General features: G+C 39.4%; 2 protein-coding genes across 5 annotated transcripts; both read left to right on the top strand.

The window, feature by feature from the left end:
* The first annotated feature begins 4,164 nt into the window (after positions 1-4,164).
* Positions 4,165-7,761, top strand: LOC112898751. Its single transcript, XM_025967031.1, has 6 exons — positions 4,165-4,589; positions 4,691-4,886; positions 4,978-5,050; positions 5,651-5,700; positions 7,104-7,217; positions 7,301-7,761. Exons 1-6 carry the CDS (start codon positions 4,235-4,237, stop codon positions 7,425-7,427), a joined length of 915 nt encoding a protein of 304 aa, XP_025822816.1. The 5' UTR covers positions 4,165-4,234; the 3' UTR covers positions 7,428-7,761.
* A 3,047-nt stretch (positions 7,762-10,808) lies between these two features.
* Positions 10,809-19,269, top strand: LOC112901748 (metal transporter Nramp4-like). 4 transcript variants are annotated; one of them, XM_025970723.1, is made up of 13 exons: positions 10,809-11,157; positions 11,617-11,695; positions 11,968-12,008; positions 12,120-12,198; positions 13,527-13,631; positions 14,921-15,030; positions 15,531-15,712; positions 15,795-15,864; positions 16,231-16,404; positions 17,030-17,134; positions 18,012-18,057; positions 18,144-18,239; positions 18,565-18,705. In XM_025970723.1, the coding sequence occupies exons 1-12, from the start codon at positions 10,906-10,908 to the stop codon at positions 18,197-18,199; spliced, it is 1,299 nt and encodes a 432-aa protein (XP_025826508.1). In that variant the 5' UTR covers positions 10,809-10,905; the 3' UTR covers positions 18,200-18,239; positions 18,565-18,705. The 4 variants fall into 4 exon arrangements, with proteins under 4 accessions (XP_025826508.1, XP_025826506.1, XP_025826505.1 ...); XM_025970720.1 differs by having other exon boundaries at positions 10,815-11,157; positions 17,932-18,057; positions 18,565-19,269; XM_025970722.1 differs by having other exon boundaries at positions 10,818-11,157; positions 11,973-12,008; positions 17,932-18,057; positions 18,565-19,269.
* Positions 19,270-19,446: the final 177 nt, after the last annotated feature.

Below are 19,446 nucleotides of genomic sequence, written 5' to 3'. Positions count from 1 at the left end.
GTACATACTGTTGTTGCATGCTGTTTCAGAGACAAAAGTGATTCTTGTTCATCCAAACCGAAGTTCACCTGCGATCTTTCTTGCATGGAAATATAAATTCTCACTAGGAAAACAAGTTTTTATGCCTATTTAGTTACATGTTGCAATTAAGGATATAATTTTATGATGGACATGTGCCGATTTTGTTACTTTCGTATCAGTAGAAATTTGATCATTTAAAGCAATTCGTACTGTTAGCTTCGATCGTTAAAATTTTGATTGTTAAAAGTTTCTTCAATTAATACAGGTGTGATGGATACCCCTACTCATAGCACTCAACAAGGCTCTGCCACCGGTCCTCTTGCCCTTGTTGACGATAACGACCGTCGTACCATAGATGTGGAGTCCTCATCAGAGCAAGAGGAGCAAGGGGATGTACCTGCCTCTTCAGGCTCGAAGAGGAAGCTCAGATCTAATGTGTGGAGTGATTTTGAACCCGTAGAAGTTGATGGAGTATCGAAGGCTAAATGCAAACATTGCAAGAAGAAACTTTCGGGGATCACAAAAAATGGTACATCACATCTACATGCACATTTGAAATCTTGTGTTTATAATCAAAAGAAGAAAGGAGTAAAAGTACAAACTAATTTGAGGTTTGCTACATCAGAGAAGGGGCAAGTGGCCGTAGAAAATTATGTATTCAATCAAGATGTAGCTAGAAGAGCACTTTATTTTATGATTATACTGCATGAGTATCCATTGTCCATTGTTGATCACCATGGATTTCGTAAGTTTGTTAGTGCATTGCAACCTTTGTTTAAGTTGGGAACCAGGAATACTATTAGAAGGGATATCATGAGTTTTTATGAGGGGGAGAAAAGGAAAGCAAGAATATTTTTGCAAAAGACCGATTGTCGTGTTGCTGTTACAACTGATCTTTGGACTGCTGATAATCAAAAAAGGGGCTATATGGCCGTTACAGGACATTTCATTGATGATTCATGGACACTTAAAAGCTGCATATTGAGGTGATTCCTTTAGCATAGTGCACTTTCTTACATAAGTGTTATGAATGTTTTTTAATTGGTTGTTTTTGTTGTGTTCACTAACTGTTTTTCTACTGGTTGTACAGGTTTATTTATATTCCATGTCCTCATACAGCAGAAGTTATATGTGATGCATTGCACAAATGTTTGCAAAGTTGGGATATCGACCGTAGGATCTCAACGGTGACCCTTGACAATTGCACCACCAATGATAGTATGGCTGGTCTAATGGAGACAAGATTTGGTGCAAATCATATGTTATTAAGAGGAAGGGTGCTGCACATGAGGTGTTGTGCTCACATTCTTAATCTAATTGTGAGAGATGGTATACAAATTATTGCAGATTCTATTGCAGTTATTCGAGATAGTGTTGCTTATTGGATTGCTACACCAAAGAGGTACGAAAAATTTGAGAAAACAGCCATGGATGAAAATGTTAGATTGGATAAGATGCTGAATCTAGATTGCAAAACTAGATGGAACTCAACTTTTATCATGCTTAGTGTTGTTATCCGTTATAGGAAAGTTTTTGAACGTTTGGGTGACCTTGATAGAAACTATATGTGCCCAACTCATCATGATTGGACTTTTGCAACTATTGTTTGTGAGAAATTGGAAATATTCTATGAGTTAACCATGCTGTTTTCTGGAACAAAATATGTGACTGCTAATCTTTTCTTTCCTAAAGTGTGTGAAGTTAAACTCAAAATGAATAATTGGGGTCATGATGAGAATGAAATTATTAGAAAAATGTCAGCTGCTATGATAGCAAAGTTTGATAAGTATTGGACTGACATCCATGGGCTTATGGCTATTGCTGTGATTCTGGATCCACGCCTTAAGATGACAATGTTGCATGCTTGTTATATTGCTTTGTTTGGTGAAGAAGTAGCTGAACAACATGTCTCAGATGCCCATAAATTGCTAACTGAATTGATGAAGCATTACCAAGTGAAAGAACCAGAGTTTACAACTTCCTCTTCTGGTGGATCTTCTACTGTTAGTGCAGCTGCAGTGCTGTCCATTTTTAAGACACTTGCTGCAAATAAGAAGACTAATACCTTTGTTAGAAGTAAGAATGAGCTGGATCGATATTTGGAAGAAGAAACTCTTCCTAATTATGACAATGATAACTTTGACATTCTTGGTTGGTGGAAGCTAGAGGGAACTCGTTATCCAACTTTGAGGCTAATTGCTAGAGATATTTTAGCTATTCCAATCACCACTGTTGCATCTGAATCTGCTTTTAGTACAAGTGGGAGGCTTTTAAGTGATCATCGCAGTCGTCTTACTCCTAAAATGTTGGAAGCTTTGATGTGTAGCCAAAGTTGGCTTCGTCAGACTCTTCAAGATAAACAAGCTTTTTATTGCTTTGCTAATATGTTATATTTGAAGTATGTAGATAATAATGTCAATATAATTTCATTTTAGGTGATGAATCTATTGATAATGGAAGATTCAACAGTTTTTGGTCTTGCCTTGAAGATAACGAAGAGGACATCAAAGAAGAATCTTGTGTGTTGGGTGCTGATTCTGGATGAGATATTTATTTGGTCAAGTGAATTTTTGTGTTTGTAATTTTATTATTTGAACAATTTAGATTTAATTCTGCTGGACATTTATGTATTTTTTATGCAACTGAAAATCTGTATGCTAATTTATCCTTTGAATAATTCTGAAGTCTTGTTACTGGACAAACGGATATATCCGCGGGTAACGGATATCTGAAGTCTTGTTATTGGATAAACGGATATATCCGCGGATATCCGTTACCCGCGGGTAACGGATATGGATACGGTTTGCTATCCGTTGCGGGTAACGGGTATGGGTTCGGGTATAGTTTTTAGGTCGCGGATATGGATATCTAGAGGCAAGGATAGTTCACCCGTTGCCATCCCTACGTGAGCCGAGCCCTAGTTAGTATCTGCGCATGCACAACCTACACTTTATGAGTGGCCCCTATGCGTACAAAGGCCTCTCTGATCTTGCAACAGAAATGATTTTTAGCCTTAAAGAACTATTCCAAGTATTCTACCAGTGCCCTTCAAGACACGCGTAAGATGTATATTTTCTTAGTAGAGGTAGAAATTTCTTTCTTATTATTGCAGGAGTGTCCTCCTCAAGGATCCCGCGTGAAGTGAAGCGAAGTGGTCAGGTTCGGGTATCATTCAGTCCTTGTGCTGGCACATGAACTCAGGGTTAGCTCGGATTCGCTGACTAAACTTTAATCCCATTACATCGAATATTTAGACACCAATTAAAAATATTAAATATATATTAATTATAAAATTAATTGCATAAATGGAGAGTAACTCACAAGATGAATCTATTAAATCTAATTAATCTCTCATTAACACATGTTTACTGTAGCATAACATGGTCAAATCATGGACTGTACGTATAATTAGGTATCAAATCATGGACTGTATATATACTAATTAGGTATCTGTGTATTTAGTTTTGTAATTAGTTTATATTTAATACTTCTAATTAGTGCCCAAACATTTGATGTGATAATGATTAAAGTTTAGAAAGCTGTTTGGATCTTGGAACTAATTTTTAGTCCGGATCACATCGAACATTTGGATGCCATTAGAAAAACTAAACATGAGCTAATTGTAGAATCAATTGCATTAAATAAAGATTAATTCACGAGATGAATTTATTAAGCCTAATTAATCCATCATTAGCGTATGGTTACTGTAGTACAATATTGTCAAATTATAGACTAATTAGATTTGATGGATTCGTCTCGCGAATTAGCCTCCATTTATGCAATAAATTTTATAATTAGCCTATATTTAATATTTTTAACTGGTGTCTAAATATTAAATGCGGTAGGGTTAAAGTTTAGTCATGATAACCAAACATGCCGTTAGTCGGGGGGTGATCCTCCTCACTCGTAGCGGTCCATGTCTAATCACTGAACATAAAGAGTACATATGCTTATATACAATACATGCACATATCCGAAAGAGATTGGGCCAACAGACGTCGATATTGACAAAAGTCCCGTGTAGTTGCTAATTTTGTACAAGCTTAATACTTTTTTGTTTTGGGCTGAAATACCGTGCAAAATTCGGGCCGTGCCTTTCCTCCGCAGGCCTAATTCCCCGAAACAAAAGCCTGCCCTGCAGACAATCCGGCCCGAGCAAGCACCGGACGGAGCTAAAACCCTAACCTACCAAACGCCCAAACCCGACCCCAAAATGGCGCCGGCGACGGAGCCGACCGCCGCGGCCGCCGGCCGCAAGCGCAAGAAGCCGGACGGGCCATCCAAAACCCTCGCGAAGAAACCCTCGGGTCCCAAATCGACGTCCGGGAAGAAGAAGAAGGAAAAGCATAAGCACACGACGCATAAGGAGAAGAAGCCGCAGCCAACCGGCCCGCCCGCCAAGCAACCAGCCGAGCCGGACCAGGCCGCCGCCGGAGGTGGGGCCGCAGGGGGAGGGGTCCTTTTGTCTGCCGCGATGCCGCCGGCGCGGCAGCTCGAGTTCCTCCTCCGCAGCTTCGAGCGCGCCGGCAAGATGCGGCTCTCCCCCCTCGAGCTCGACTCCTACTCAGGTTGTTCATCCTCGTGCTGAATTCAATTGAATATAATCCAATTCGATACGTAAATTTGAGGAACGAAACCTGAAGGCCTGTTCTGTTCTGGTCCTCTGCAGAAAGGTGCATGGTCCCGCTTGCGGAGGGACGCGCCCAGGACGTGGAGAGCTTCGGTGACCATGTGAAGGGAGCATTCGGCAGGTCGTGGAAGGAGGAGCTCTGCGAGGGGCAGGTTGTGGAGGGCGAGATCGGCGTGGGCAGCCCTGCTCTCCTGGTTATCAGCTCGGCTGCTCTGCGATCCTTGGAGCTTCTGAGGTACCAGTCGCTCCTAGTACTAGAACAGCAATGTGCGCTGCATTTTTTTTATAATTCTTCTAGAGAATCAACATCTGCTTTTGGTTTGTAGGGGCTTAAAAATGTTCACCAAAGAATGCCGCCCGGTAAAGCTCTTTGCTAAACACTTGAAAGTGGAGGAGCAGGTATGTATTTTCTCAGCAATGGAAATTGGAAAGTTCATGTCGCGTACTATATCTGCACTCCATGTTAAATCTATTCGTGCATTGTCCAGAGTTGCTGTGAATATTCTGTAGAAGCAATTTGATTTCAGAATTGTTAATTTTACCACTTTAGCTATCTTGCAGTACAGATGTCCTTTTTGTGTAGATTACTAGGTTGGTTGCTTTAAGTGCTTTGGCCATTATAAAGAGCTTCAACCAAACTTCAGAACTCTGTATTGATAAAAAAAACATTGTTTTAACAAAACTGCCCTGTTTGTTGACTGAGCACTGACTATCACTCTGTTAAGCACAAAACAAAATCCAGTCGTAAGTGATATATCAAACAATTTTCTTTCATTACAGTGAATTTCTTTAGATTTGACATTTCGCTTGTAACAGTGCAAGTGTGCTTTGTCTATGTGAGAGTTCTGGGAATAACAAATTTTGCTGTATTTGAAAAAAAAATGCAAATGCAAATGTAAATGATAATATCAGACTGTTTGCTTACATAACCAGTAATAGTATTGTTTTACTTCCTACTGTTCTGTCTTTACTTTTCTCAATTCTAAAATTGGCATGCAGGTGGCAATGCTTAATGCTCGAGTAAATATTGCCTGTGGTACACCAAGCAGGCAAGCAATCTTGACTTTTTCAGTTTTTATCTATCTGACTTTTTGTCATTGTATTTGATCCACATCAATTGAGCTTATTTAGCTTGTGTAACCAAGACCAATTTTGTGTCGTAGCTCCAAAGTTCGAAATGGTAGTAATTGATGTTTATTTATCTTCTCACAATAAAGGCAACCTACTTTATTCGGTTGCATACGTGTTAATATTTGCTTTCCTTTTCTTAAAATAGCTTTGCAATTTTTGATGTCAAAACCTGTTGCCTGTTTCACCTTTTCTATCTTTAAGATAGCCCTTTGAAACATCTACCATAATCTGGCACTCCTGAAGCCTGACTGTAAATTCTCTCGTCCACCTATACCTATCCTTCTGCCTGCACACCTCTACACAGTAGCACTGCATAAGTCACTCTTACATGACATTTGGTTCTGGTTGAAAGGCTGACAGTGACAGCAAGTCTTATCTCTGGCTTGCCTATGCAATATCCTAGTGATGACAGCTCTTTGATAAGCTAGGATTGACCTATTGCTTGTTTTGTCTAGGGCCACAGCTATAGTTGGATCTGGAATAGAAGCTTGCGTTATCAAACCCTTCAAAATGCTTATAAATTATGGATTAGAGTATGGGGTATTGTCCACCAAAAAAAAATGGGATTACTGGTTTTGCTTTCTATGCCACTAGTTGCCATGAGATTGCCATTCCAGTTTGCACATTCTGTCTTTTGCTTTATCCTGTTATGTTTGTAGAAGGTTACTGTTCAGTACTTCAGTTACTTTGAGCTTGATGACCATGTTTTCAGTTTTCATTGATTTGTTAGAGATTCTTCCAAAGAAGCTTACTGCTTACTATAATTGCATTGAGAAGAAAGCCTTTTAAGGTTCATGCATATAATTTTTATTTGCATTTGCATACCTTCCATTCTACTAAGCTTTTGCTTATGAGCAAATAACTAAACTTTATGCTGATTATCTATTGCTCCAATCTTGGTAACATAATCACCCATTTTGTTACAGAAAAACTGAAAAACATGGGTATTAAGCATTTCTGTTCAAGTTTGATAAGTTGTCCGTGTCTACAAGATGCCTTTCTTATCAATCACTGGATCTGATCTTCCCCCCCTGAAACCATCTGGACAGCTGCCAGTCATTATACTAAGAAAATCACTGTATTCCATCAATATTTGGTAACTATCACTTCTGTCTATGTCAAAGGGATATGGTATGCTTTAACTTTTAAGTTCTAGAGAGTAACTAGATTCTAAAGTGTTTAGGTGTATGTTGTAATGTTGATGTAATTCTGTTCTGACATATGCGGTGTAACTTGATATATTTCCACTAGCAACAATTATGGTATGCTTCTCATAGTAGTTCTGCCATCTGTTGTCTCTTATAGTTCGTTCTCTGTGCAGGATCAAGAAGCTAATTGACATAGAAGCTTTGTCCTTGTCACGCTTGAAACTAGTGGTCCTTGACATGCAGAAAGATGCAAAGTCCTTTAACTTGTTTACGCTACCACAAGTCAGGTACTAATTTTGTCAGCAGAATTTAGCTCCCAGAAATTCGTACAATGTCACATCCTAATCTATTTGCGTTGATTACCATGCAGCAAGGAGTTCTGGGACTTATACAAGGGCTACCTAGATCCAAAGGTCCGAGAAGGGAACACGAGGATATGTTTCTATGGTGCTGTGTCTGAGAGAGACATTACCAAAGCACTTCCACTTGCTGAGTAAATGTCTGTATGAGTCCAGTTGTATGTGAGCTGAGATGTCTTTCTGCAGGCTAATGGAACCTTGTTAAAGCAGGTTTTCGATAGGTTAAGAAATTAGGAATTTTGGCCGTGTTCTTTTGCTCCCCAAGTGTTTTTTACCCCTGTTAATTGAGTGTAATTGTTGGTGCAATTATTATACAAAAGTGTTCAGAGCCCTGGCGTGGTGTTCAGACCTCAATCTTGACCGTCAGAGTAGTTCCAGAAGGGTTAAAAGCAGATTGCTACAAAGCCAAGTAGGGAGTGGCTTAAATCTGAATTTTCTGGTTCTGAATACCACTTTACCTGATGGTTCCGAATTGGTACAGCGCTAATTGTTGCGTGAAGTGTGCAAGTTGAACCCACGAATTTTGGTTTGTATTTTTTTGAAAACTACGAATTTTGGTCTGTGATGATAAAATTTTGAGAAGATTGCGAATATACCATTGTCAAACTATGGCTGGGAAAACACTTAACAGACTGGTAACGAGTAGAGGCTGGTCCCACGTGTCATGGGAACACTCCTTATGGCACTTTAGAAATTGCAAAGCACGGGAGCAACGTTAACAGTTGGTTCAGTGAAAAAATAACCATCTCCAGCATAAGGACTTCAACCAATTAAGTTATACTTCGGTTTGTAATACTGCATTGAGATGTATGTGGTCCTCATGGTGATTTTCATATTCCAAACTATAATAGGAGATTAATAAGCAATCTCAAAAGCTAGGAGATTAATAAGCAGTCTCAAAAGCTCTAAGGTAGGTTAATTATGTGCCTTAGTGTATCTCGATTGACAATAAGTATAGATACTGTTCTATACAGAGTATTCTTGATAGGGCGTACCTATTCGAATCTACCTGCAAAACATCACAGTCTATGAGACGTGTGATCTCTAGCAAGCTCATGAAGAGATCACGGAGTACAACGTATATATTCCACCTGTGAGGTAGGCTACTAGCCGCCATAGCAGGACTTCAAGAGAAACTTGTTCGTACAAAACTTGCAATTCAAGGTACGATCCATTATCAAGTTGTGGATAAGTGTAGCTTTGAAGCTCTACGCGGAAGTTCAGCTTAACAGCCTCCGTTGAAACACCAGTATATCAATCAATGGTGAGAAATAAGCAAAATTCTAAATGGCATTTGAAATCTGGATGGAATTTTGGGTTTGATCCATAAAGAAATTTAGAAATTCTAATAAATCTCAAAGGTCCATGTGTGCATAAGGAGTGGAGAGTCCAGCAGCTAAGTGAACAGGGGGCTCATCTTCCTTCTCTTCTTCTTCCTCCCCTCATTCTTCATTCTTTGTTCCTAAAAATGGAGGGAGACTCAGGGGCATATCCATTGATTTTGGGGAGATAGGGGGGTTTGATCCCCCTAGCCCCTATAGATCCACCCCTATACATAAGAAAGTGTTGCAAACTTTAGTCCCATTTTGCTAGTGGAGAGGCGAGATGACCAAGGTTGTCTCCACTCCTCCAAACTATAAGAAAAACACCACACGCGCACGCCACTCCACGCCTTGCAGGCTTGGGCTTGGGCTCAGGTTCTGGATCTGGCCTAGGTAAATGGTCCGTCGAAATTCAGCTCCTTGCCTTGCAAGGATGGGAAGCAGATTTTCGGAACCCTTCATCTTTGAGATCCTACACCGGAAAAGAGCAAATAAGCTTTTTGGTAAGCGCTCCACACGACTGCTAAGATTTTTACCATGACGCGTCTTCCAGACAACTCTCACGCTACACAAGCTGGTAGTCTTTGTCATCAACTGTTGCGGCGGTTCGTCGTCGTCTACGCATCTGCTCCGACCATAACTTACTCATCTGCAAACGCTCAATATGTATGCTATGATCTGATCTGTTTTTATAAATTTTTATCTTGAGATCCTGGTTATACTGTTAATGCTTTTATAACCAGGATATCAGGATACAAATTCCATTCTGATTATACTCTTTTTTTATAGTTAATGAAATACCTGCACTCTTTTAGCCTGTCTACATTTTGAGCCATTTCATCATCTCTATGGGCCAGGCATAGACTAGTTTCATAGGCCATTCCCCCAACGGTTACTACTACCAACAACATTGCACGCATGGGAAAAAAATGGTGTTTCCTTAAAAAAAAATGAAATAAAATGATCTTCGATCCCAATGTGTAACCAATTGTCTTCACACCATCGTTCCTCAATCAATTTACAAAGATCTTCCAAAAAATTGATGTAAGTCGTACATAAATATCATTGCCGGCTGTCTTGGTCGTTGTCAGGTAAAAATCATCAGCCTAAGTTACTTCTGCTTCGTACACAACCATGACGGAATGCTGCATCTCCTCCATGGAGGACCTCATGGTCCGCAACTGGAGAGGTCAGGGGAACCGGAGAAGACATAGATGAAAGATTTGATTCGATTGATTGGTACACCATGCTCGGGAGCGGGGCTCAGCGGGCTGGTTAGCCCACGTGGGTGCGAGGCCGGCAATCAGAGTTCGAATCCTGCGGATCGCGTTTCTGGTAAAGTATGGGACGGACCGGTCAGAATTTAAATCTCAATCCCTGTGCCACGTTTTCGGCTAGTCTAGTCTCTTATCTCTATATGACACTATGCTCGTACTACAAGCCATAGTCGATATGACACTATGCTCGTACTACAAGCCATAGTTGCTTTCCCAAATTCTGACCTTGGACCCGAGTGCGCGCTTGCATTCCCGGCCACCGATCGCGTGCTCTAAATTTTTTATCTTTTGTTCGAGGCCCATCTTGCATTCTGGTAGCTCGCGCTTGTGGCTCACGAGATAGATCCAGCACCTCTTCCGTACACCACCACGCCGTCGCTTTTTCATGGTACGGAGGACGACGACGCACCAGGGCGGCAGCGGGAGTTCCGGAAGAACCCACTGGCACTGCTGCCAACTGCCATCGCGATGGAGACGTCGAAGCTGAGGTTGGCACATCGGATTTGGATTGGAGCTGCTGCTTGCTGGTCGCCGTGCAGCCTGGCCACCACCACCAGCTGACCATCCCGGCACCGTCGCCCTCGGTGCCGGCCGGATCCGTCCATCCGTACCGCCACCACAGCCGCAGCTCAAGCTAAACCACCCCATGCCGTACACGTAGAGCCGTGTGGCCATTAAACTAGAGCTTAGGAGGCCATGATACGTGGTTTAATTAAAGTACAAGCCGGGGCCGGGTTTGGTGAGCTCCGGACGCCACCACCTGCACGGCGACGACGACCTGCTCTGCTTCCCTCCCTATCTCGATGCTTGCGTCGCAGCGACCGGATCGACGTGATAGTTTAAGGGATTATTATTTATTATGTATGTTATATATATTATATATGTATATCTTAGCTCTCTCGGATGCAAATAAAGGGAAGGGAACGGAACGGAACGGAGAGTTGACCTGCGCGGGCGCTGCCAGTTGCAGCAGCTTCGTTCCGGCCGCACAAAAGTCGCAGGCTGCCTCGCGTTCCCATGGTCGTCGCCGCCCACCACTCGGGCGCACCACCCGCAGCGGCGATGGAGGAGGCCGGGAGGAAGGTGGAGAGGGAGGAGCAGCAGCGCGGGACGAGGGGGAGCGGGAGGGTCGCGGCCGTCGTTGCTGCCGGAGGTGGCGGTGGCGGCGAGATCGAGATAGAGATGGAGGCCGCCGCGGCGGGTGGCGCTGCCGGGGCCTCGTCGTCGGGGCAGCGGCACGATGATGCGGAAGAAAGCGGCCTCCGGCAGGTTTGCGCTCTTGTTCTGCTGCCCTTCTTGCTCGTCTCTCGTTACAGTGGCAAGCAGTAGGCTTCTTGGCTAGTTTCAGGCTCTGGAAACAGCCATGTCTGTCGTGGGCCGTGGCAACTAGCTTCTACCTGGATCGAGCATTGTTCCAAGGTAGCTAGCAGGATGCATGGTTTTAATCTGCTGCTACTACCTAGCTTAGCTAGCGTAATAAATCATTTCTTTGGCAGGTAATTACTACAGAATAGAAAGTTGAGCAGCCAGTTCTGGGGGTACTTACTGCCTAGTCATCATAAGAGTAATAATAAGACTGACTTTTGCCTAGTCATCATACGGGAGAGTTCTGAATGAGATGGGACAACATGCTGTTTTTATGTGGGCCCTGGGCACGTCACAGCTTCCATGTTATGGAGACATCTGCTGACTTTTGCTTATCCCTAAATATGTTTTTTCTTTCTGCAGAGGCCAACATGGAAGAGATTTCTAGCGCATGCTGGGCCTGGTTTTCTTATATCCTTGGCTTACCTTGACCCTAGCAACGGTAATATGTCTTGTATATTGGAAATGTGAGCATACATGACACTAGGATATGAGTTACTGTTACATTTCCTGAATCATATGAGAATGTGAACTAATTAAGCTAGTACGTCTTTGCATACAGAACTTGTATTCCTTTTAGGTTTCTACAAAAGCTAGGCAAAGGTCCTCACGATCTAAAGAAATGTGAACTAAGCTAGTACATCTAAAAGTAATAGACTTATTCCTTCTCTTTTTTGAGTACTTATGCATCGTATTGTTGTATGATTGGAACAGTGCAGACTGATTTGCAGGCTGGATCAAGTCATAAATACGAGGTAGGCTCCCAACTGTTCTTCAGCTTGTCAATTTTATTTTTCACATATAATAGTTTATATATACCATCTCACTCTACAAGAATGAGAACTAAACATGTAATTTTTTTTCAGCTGTTATGGGTTCTCTTCTTTGGGTTCATTTTCGTATTGATCATACAATCATTGGCAGCAAAGCTGGGCATCATTACAGGTGAAACTATTCTTACTATAAAAGTTGGTTCTGCAAATGTAAGCCTTCTAGAAAATTTCCAAATGTCAAAGCAAGTGCAATAATAGGCAGGAGAAAAACTTACTAACAGGATTTGGCATCGGCTCCTAGTTTCTGTGATAGTAATTTACTTATTTCGAGTCCAGCCATACCTATCACTCAACCTAAATTAGTTTGAATGAGAATTGAGAACATTTTTTTGGCCACAGATTCTACTTGTTGGATCAACTAAGTCCTGAGCTAAATGATCTTGAAGCCTATATCTGTGCATGGGACCATTTGGAATTCAACTTTTATGAGAAATAGTTCTTTATTGAACATTATTGCTTCATTGTCGCAAATGATAATGCATCCCCTAGGTTCCTGGTTGTAGATAATGTATACCCAAGGTTCAAAACCATCTTGCCTCACCTTTAATTTGTTCTTTTGTTTTTTTATAAAGGAAGCGTTTTGTTCTTTGGCTGAAATTACTGTTTCATGTCTCCCTTTGAAAATATTGTGCCCTCCAGTGTTCCATTCTAGCTACATACACGGTTTCATGGGCATAGACAATGAAATTGATCCGCACCCTCTCTCCTACTAAACCAAATGGATCGTGAAAGCTCTTTATTAATGTGTTCCTACTTTTTTGTGGATCAAAGTATTTTGATCATTTCAACATAGATAAAGAAAGGAAAGATTCCAAATTACTCTCTCAAAGTTAAGATGGTCAAACTCAGGAAAAATCCTCAAACTATCTTTTTTTTTCCAATTTACCCCCACAATTATGTCAATTAGTCCAACCTACTCCTTAATAAGATTTTTCTTTATTTGTTTCTTGATGCACAAGTGGAGTTTAAGCTAAAATTCTGTTGGGTAATAGCGGGCAACATAATTTAAGTTAAAAGAACACTATGGGTTTTCACCATTATTTTCCGTACAATTTTCTGCCCCAAGGATTAATTATTATGAGATATTCTAGCCTATAAAAATAATTATGAAAAATTCATAATGTATTTTTTTTGACATCTGCTATGATGTCTACTCTCACTCTGCAAATTTTGAACTAAAAACTCCACTTGTGTATGGAGAGACAAAAGAAAAGACAAATCTTTTTAAGGGTAAATTAGACCAACTGATATAGTTGTGGGGATAAATTAAACCAAAAATAGTTTAAGGGGTTATATATCTGGACTATGCCCATACTTGACAGGAGTAATTTGTATTTTTTTCCTAAAAGGAATAACCTTCTTCTCATGAACTCTAACATGTACAACCTTTTATTGGTACCCCAGCAAATGACATGTTGATTTCATTGTAACACACAACAGGAAGGCATCTTGCTGAGTTGTGTATGCGTGAATACCCAAAGCATGTGAAGTATGGCCTTTGGTTGCTCATGGAGGCTGGTGTGATTGCTGCCACTGTACCAGGAGGTATTGAGTTTGTTCTTGTTCTTCTAGTGTCTCCTGATGTTGGTTGCTTTGAACGTATGAAAAGTATTTAAGAGCAATTAGTTTCTTTCTAGAATGCAATTAGATGTATCAACCACTTAAAAAATTATTTATTCCTAAAGTGAATGTGGATGGTGGTCTTCACTTTTGGGGCATTAATTTCTATCTATTATGATAGAATATGGTGATGTCTAAGTATTTACTTTGAAGTGTAATTATGATTTTGCCATCATTTTTTTAACTTTGTAAATTTTCTCTTTACTATTCACAAGTCAATGTGATTTTACCCCTAGTCAACGGTCACAACAGGAGCATATACGCAAAGACCAAGGGAAAAATCACAATGACTTGAGAATAGTAAAGGGAAAAAAATCACAAAGTTAAAAAATAAGCATAAAACCACAATTGCACTTCAAAGCAGAGGCAAGAACACCAAAACAACCCTAAGTATTCTACACTTCGTATAAGTAGCTGAGCGAGGGGCGGTTTAAAAAACACCGGTTCGACCTTTTAAGATAAACTGATGAAAAACATCCTAGGCAAACATATTTTATATAGTAATGATGGTGCTCAAGTGTGAATTTTTGCTGCTTGGGGTGCATATATATGCAGGTACACATCACAAGTGTCTATGTAGAATTAACATGGGTACTTTCATGTCATGTACTTCAAGAGACTCAGACATTACAAGGTGATTGTGCACACCTTGAACATTTTGTAAAGAAAAGAACATTGTGAAACATTATAGCAATCATAGGTGATAATTGAAGTGCAGCACTGGTTAAAAAACTCAAAGCCGACATGTAACAACCTCAGCTCTAAAATCTGCTTATATCCTATCTCCTGACATAGAACATGCCTGCATATGCATAGCACATCCCTTACTCTTTTGTCATTTTTTTTTGTGTAAAGCGGTTAACTAGGAGGTGGTATATTATAAACTAGTTGTCATCCACATTACAAGGTGACACTAAACCACTGCATCAGAACCAAATTTGGACCACATGGGCCAACAACGCCGATATTAACAGGCTACAAATGGGTTGGAGTGTTACCATAACAACACATACACTGCAGATGCGCAGAACCACCATGTTACCACTACTAATGGGCTACTAACAGGGTGAGGTAGCATGTAACTATGTAATTTGAGTACAAGCAAAATCATTTGCAAAACATTTTTTGTTGTTCAAACAATATCGTTACAAAAAATGTATTTTTTTACCATAATATGCCCAATAATTGCAACATCGTTTTTCTTCTTTGTATAGTGTTAGGAACTGCTTTGGCATACAACAAATTGCTCCACATCCCTTTTTGGGGTGGTGTTCTAATATGTGGAGCAAGCACTCTCCTGATTCTGACTTTACAGTGTTATGGGGTAAGATTCTCATCCTCACCACAAAATAGACAAGTAGTTAATGTACTCCGCCACCATCTAAATAACAGTGTAATATAGATCATGTATATTTTCATTGAAATAGCCTATAGGATCTATTTAGATGATAATATGGATATGTGTCTATCTTATCTTTCATTTTATTTCTAGAGAATAAAATAGTATTTTTCTCTTATAGGGATCAAATGATGTGAAATATCAGAAAATAATGATGTACGAAAGTTTTCATGCCTAAATAGTAACATATGTGGTATTTCAGATTGGCTAGAGTCTTAGCTAAGCTTGCTATGTTGTTTTGCTCATTTCTATTTGTAAAACTCTGATTGTTTCTTTTTGATCCTTGTTATACTTAATATTATCAGTAGGGGGATTGCCCCTCTTATTATTTCCTAGAAAATAGTAACATACATGATACAAAAGAAAACATAGTTCCATTTTGGTTAGCATTACTGACATATGGACCATCCTTTTTTTTCTTGAAGGCTAGGAAAATGGAGCTCATAGGTGTTATTTTTATTTCCATCATGGCTGCTTGCTTCTTTGTTGACTTGAGCAATGTCAATCCTCCTATGGGTGAGGTAATTCAGGGCCTGTTCATACCAAGATTGCGAGGGGCTTACGCTACATCAGATGCAATTGCAGTATTTAGTTCTCTCATTGTACCGTAAGTATCTATAATTTTGAACTAAGCTCTTGTCCTGAAATATTAAATATGCATCTCTCACTACTATTTGATATAATGCTAGACATAATCTATTCCTACATTCTTCATTGGTGCTATCAAGAAAACTACCAACTTCTCCTAAAGGAGTCAAGGTAAGTGATCAATATTCATCATAATTCACTTCCAGCAATTATAGTATTGCAATATAACTTCAAATCTAAGATCTTGCAATATGTTCACAAATTCGTGCACAATTTTGAAGTCATGTTTTTTTAGCAAGAATCATAAACAGGAAAATCATGCAATATTTAGCTATTTATAAAGGTAGTACATGGCACATTAGATTTTGTATAGTACAAATCGCAAGGTTGTGTTACAATTAAGTATCAGTTTTTGTGTTTCTTTTATAAAATATTGATATAGAACTACATTTTGACTTTTGTTGTATTCAGGATAAATTTGTGTTTCTTTTGTAAAACATTGATATACGGCTACAATTTGACCCTTGTTTTATCCAGGACACATCTACATTCTTCTTGATTGAGAATGCATTTGCTTTGTTCCTTGTGCTACTTGTAAATGTAGCCATTGTGTCAATTACGGGGACTATATGTGCCGATAATCAGTTGGTTGATGACATCATTAGCACATGTAGTGGTCTTACATTGAATTCCACATCTGTATTACTAAAGGTTAGTACTGACCGCAACATTGTGCAGCATTGTTGTAAACTTTATCCATATAGAAGAATATTAGTTACTTAGTGTCAGTATGTATTATATTAATAATGTTATGAATAGCATTTGTATTCAGTATGAGGGCTCTAGACCCAAATATATGCATCTACAGGTATTAAATTATGCACAACCCCCCTTAAATAATGGGAAAAATAGAAAAGGTCACATATATATACATCCGACAAATAATATTACCCCCGTTCTCAAATATATGACGTTTACGATAAGATAGCTAGTTCAATTTTGAACTAATTATCTTGTCCTATATATCTTATATTTAAGAATGGAGGGTGTAGCAGTCAAGCTCAAACAACTAGGTTTATTTTAGAGCTATATTATTAGAACTTTCCATTGCTACCTAATGGCCCCAGTCAAAGACCAAAATGAAAAAGGTTCCATGTTCCTTTTTTATTTTACTCCCTTGTCAGTCATCTATGGTCCTTTTATCCCCAAGACAAATTCAACAAGTTGACCTAAACTTATCAGGAACAGAATAGTCAATTAGCATAAACAAAAACAATCCCATGTGATTCCTCATTCTTTTTATTCTTTTGACACATGATCAAATGCTTATGTGCAGAATGTGTTTGGGAAATCAAGTTCGAAAATATATGGATTGGCATTATTAGCTTCTGGTCAAAGTTGTGTAGTGGCTACCAGCTATTCTGGACAATACATTATGCAGGTAATCTACAAAGAAATGCTATAAACGATGTCAATTTCTTGTGCATATCAAGATACAAGTTACCTCATATTTCTCCACTTTGTATAGATTTCTCCACTTTGTACTACATAATATATGTGTAGAAGAAAACCAATAAATAAAATTGCTACTACGGCTATGGGGTTAGGTCGAAAACTTGTTGGGTTGACATTAATGTTGCCTATTAATTGAGCACAACACTATGTCTTCATCGAAGCTGGGTTATAGCAAATGCATATCTATGGGAAAGTAGTGAGCACATGCATATGATGCACAGTCTTATACAATCAACTTTATTAAGATAATTATTTTACTAGCCAATAGAATTAAAATACTTAAATGTATTAAAAATCAACTCATAATTTAATTGTGTTTCCAATCCTTAAAATGTAATTTTTTTGTATTAAAAAATCTAGCCTGCATTTTTTAACGAAAATTGAAACAACTCATCAAGGCTATTTAGCTTTCACTACTACAAGTGTGTGTGCGCGCGCATGCGTGCGTCGCGCGCATGTGGTTGGGGGAGCGGGTGCGTTTGTATAATAGGTTTCTAGGTGGCTATAGAATTATGTCTATATAAACGTGAGCCTGAAAATGCATTTCCAGCACGGAGTCCAGTTTCTACATGGTTAGCTTTAATATACGCCCCCCCCCCCCCCCACACACACCAAAAAAGAATGATGTCTCTAAAAATGTTTTTTTAGTAGTGTTTGTTGTTGAACTTTGCTCCCAATCTTTATTAAGTAATTAAAAACTTTTGCAATCTTGATGTGGTACAGGGTTTCTCTGGGATGAGGAAATGCATCATTTATATCATTGCACCCTGTTTCACCATCATACCTAGTTTGATAATTTGCAGCATTGGCGGCGCCCCTCATGTTCGACAACTTATCAACATATCTGCAGTAACTTCTCTGACAATTACCTTGTCATCATACCGAATAAGCATTAGTTGTAAAGAATTCTGATAGGTTTTCTTCATATCTTGCAGATCATATTAGCTTTTGTGTTGCCATTTGCCCTGGTTCCTCTCCTCAAATTCAGTAGCTATTGTGCAATGATTGGGCCATACAAGAACACAACTGGTGTAAGCTATCTAATGCAATGGATTACTATCTGATTTCTCCATGAGATTCTTGATAACATTGACGTTGTTTCACTAGAGAGAGGAGCATTAACAAGTGGAAAGTTTTACATTGATATTTAGAGAAAAGCAAGATAATTTTTTTGATGCATTCACTAATTGTAAATCATTTCCTTCATGAAGATTGCATAGTTGAACTTTAGCTCCATTAACAAACATCTTTTAACTCCATTAACAAACATCTTTACCCGGATGTTTTGCTGTACTTAATATAGTATATCTTTTTGTTATATATTATACTTACATCAGTTTCTATCTTCACTTTTAGATTGTCCAAGTCGCATGGATCCTCTCCACGGTAATTATGGGGATCAATATTTATTTCTTTTGCACAAGCTTTATCAGTTGGCTTGTTCACAGTGAACTCCCAAGGATATTGAACGCAATAATTAGCACCCTTGTCTTCCCTTTCATGGCGGCATATATAGCAGCTCTAATATACTTGGTTTTCAAAAAAGTTAGTGTTTCTGTCCCATTGCCTTCCACGTCAGTTTCCAGTGAGACTGAAGTAGAAGAAGTACGGAGGCTTGATGATATCGCTGCACGTTGATATGTTTAGAAGATAGCATATAGATCTAATTCTTTCATGAACAAAATTCAGTTTTGTTCATACAACATAAATTCAAGGAAGACATCAACCAATGAAAGATGTATATAACTGTATATATAACTTGCTGATAGTTGTAGATTTTTTTTTATCTATTTAAGCATCTAGTAAAAGGAATCTCTGTCCATGGTGGTCACTAGTATTATATCACGGGACTACATGGAGCAACGCTTTACGACTCATCTGGAATGTGAAACAATTCTACAGAGCACTAGATCTAATTGTTTCTTGTAGTTCAGTTGTTACACTTCTCAACATGGAACAAGACATGCCGAGGGATCAGTTTTGTTGTTGGGTGAACTACAGAGCACTAGGTTCTGTAGGAGGGTCAGCAACTAGAAATTTCAAGCACATCCGGTTGGTTCAGGAGTGTTTTTGTTCTCCTATTGATTGAGTGTAATACTTGGCGCAAATGTACACGAGGGTTCCAAGCCCTGGCAAAGTGACAATGCCTTGGCCGGTAGAGTGGTTTCAGAAGGTGCGTTGAGCGCAGGGCTGTATTGGGAACATATTGGCATCATCTGACATGTCCAATTGTAGCAC

The sequence above is a fragment of the Panicum hallii genome, chromosome 7 (genome assembly GCF_002211085.1).
Source record: "Panicum hallii strain FIL2 chromosome 7, PHallii_v3.1, whole genome shotgun sequence".
Taxonomy (NCBI): domain Eukaryota; kingdom Viridiplantae; phylum Streptophyta; class Magnoliopsida; order Poales; family Poaceae; genus Panicum; species Panicum hallii.
This window is presented reverse-complemented; position numbering and strand designations above follow the sequence as displayed.

Coding starts and splice junctions, on each gene's coding strand:
- LOC112898751 (XM_025967031.1), top strand. CDS start 4,235: ATGGCGCCGGCGACGGAGCCGACCGCCGCGGCCGCCGGCCGCAAGCGC. Junction 4,887..4,977: donor CGATCCTTGGAGCTTCTGAG/GTACCAGTCGCT, acceptor TTTGGTTTGTAG/GGGCTTAAAAATGTTCACCA. Junction 5,701..7,103: donor GCCTGTGGTACACCAAGCAG/GCAAGCAATCTT, acceptor TTCTCTGTGCAG/GATCAAGAAGCTAATTGACA.
- LOC112901748 (XM_025970720.1), top strand. CDS start 10,906: ATGGTCGTCGCCGCCCACCACTCGGGCGCACCACCCGCAGCGGCGATG. Junction 11,696..11,967: donor TTACCTTGACCCTAGCAACG/GTAATATGTCTT, acceptor TGATTGGAACAG/TGCAGACTGATTTGCAGGCT. Junction 15,865..16,230: donor CTTCTCCTAAAGGAGTCAAG/GTAAGTGATCAA, acceptor TGTTTTATCCAG/GACACATCTACATTCTTCTT.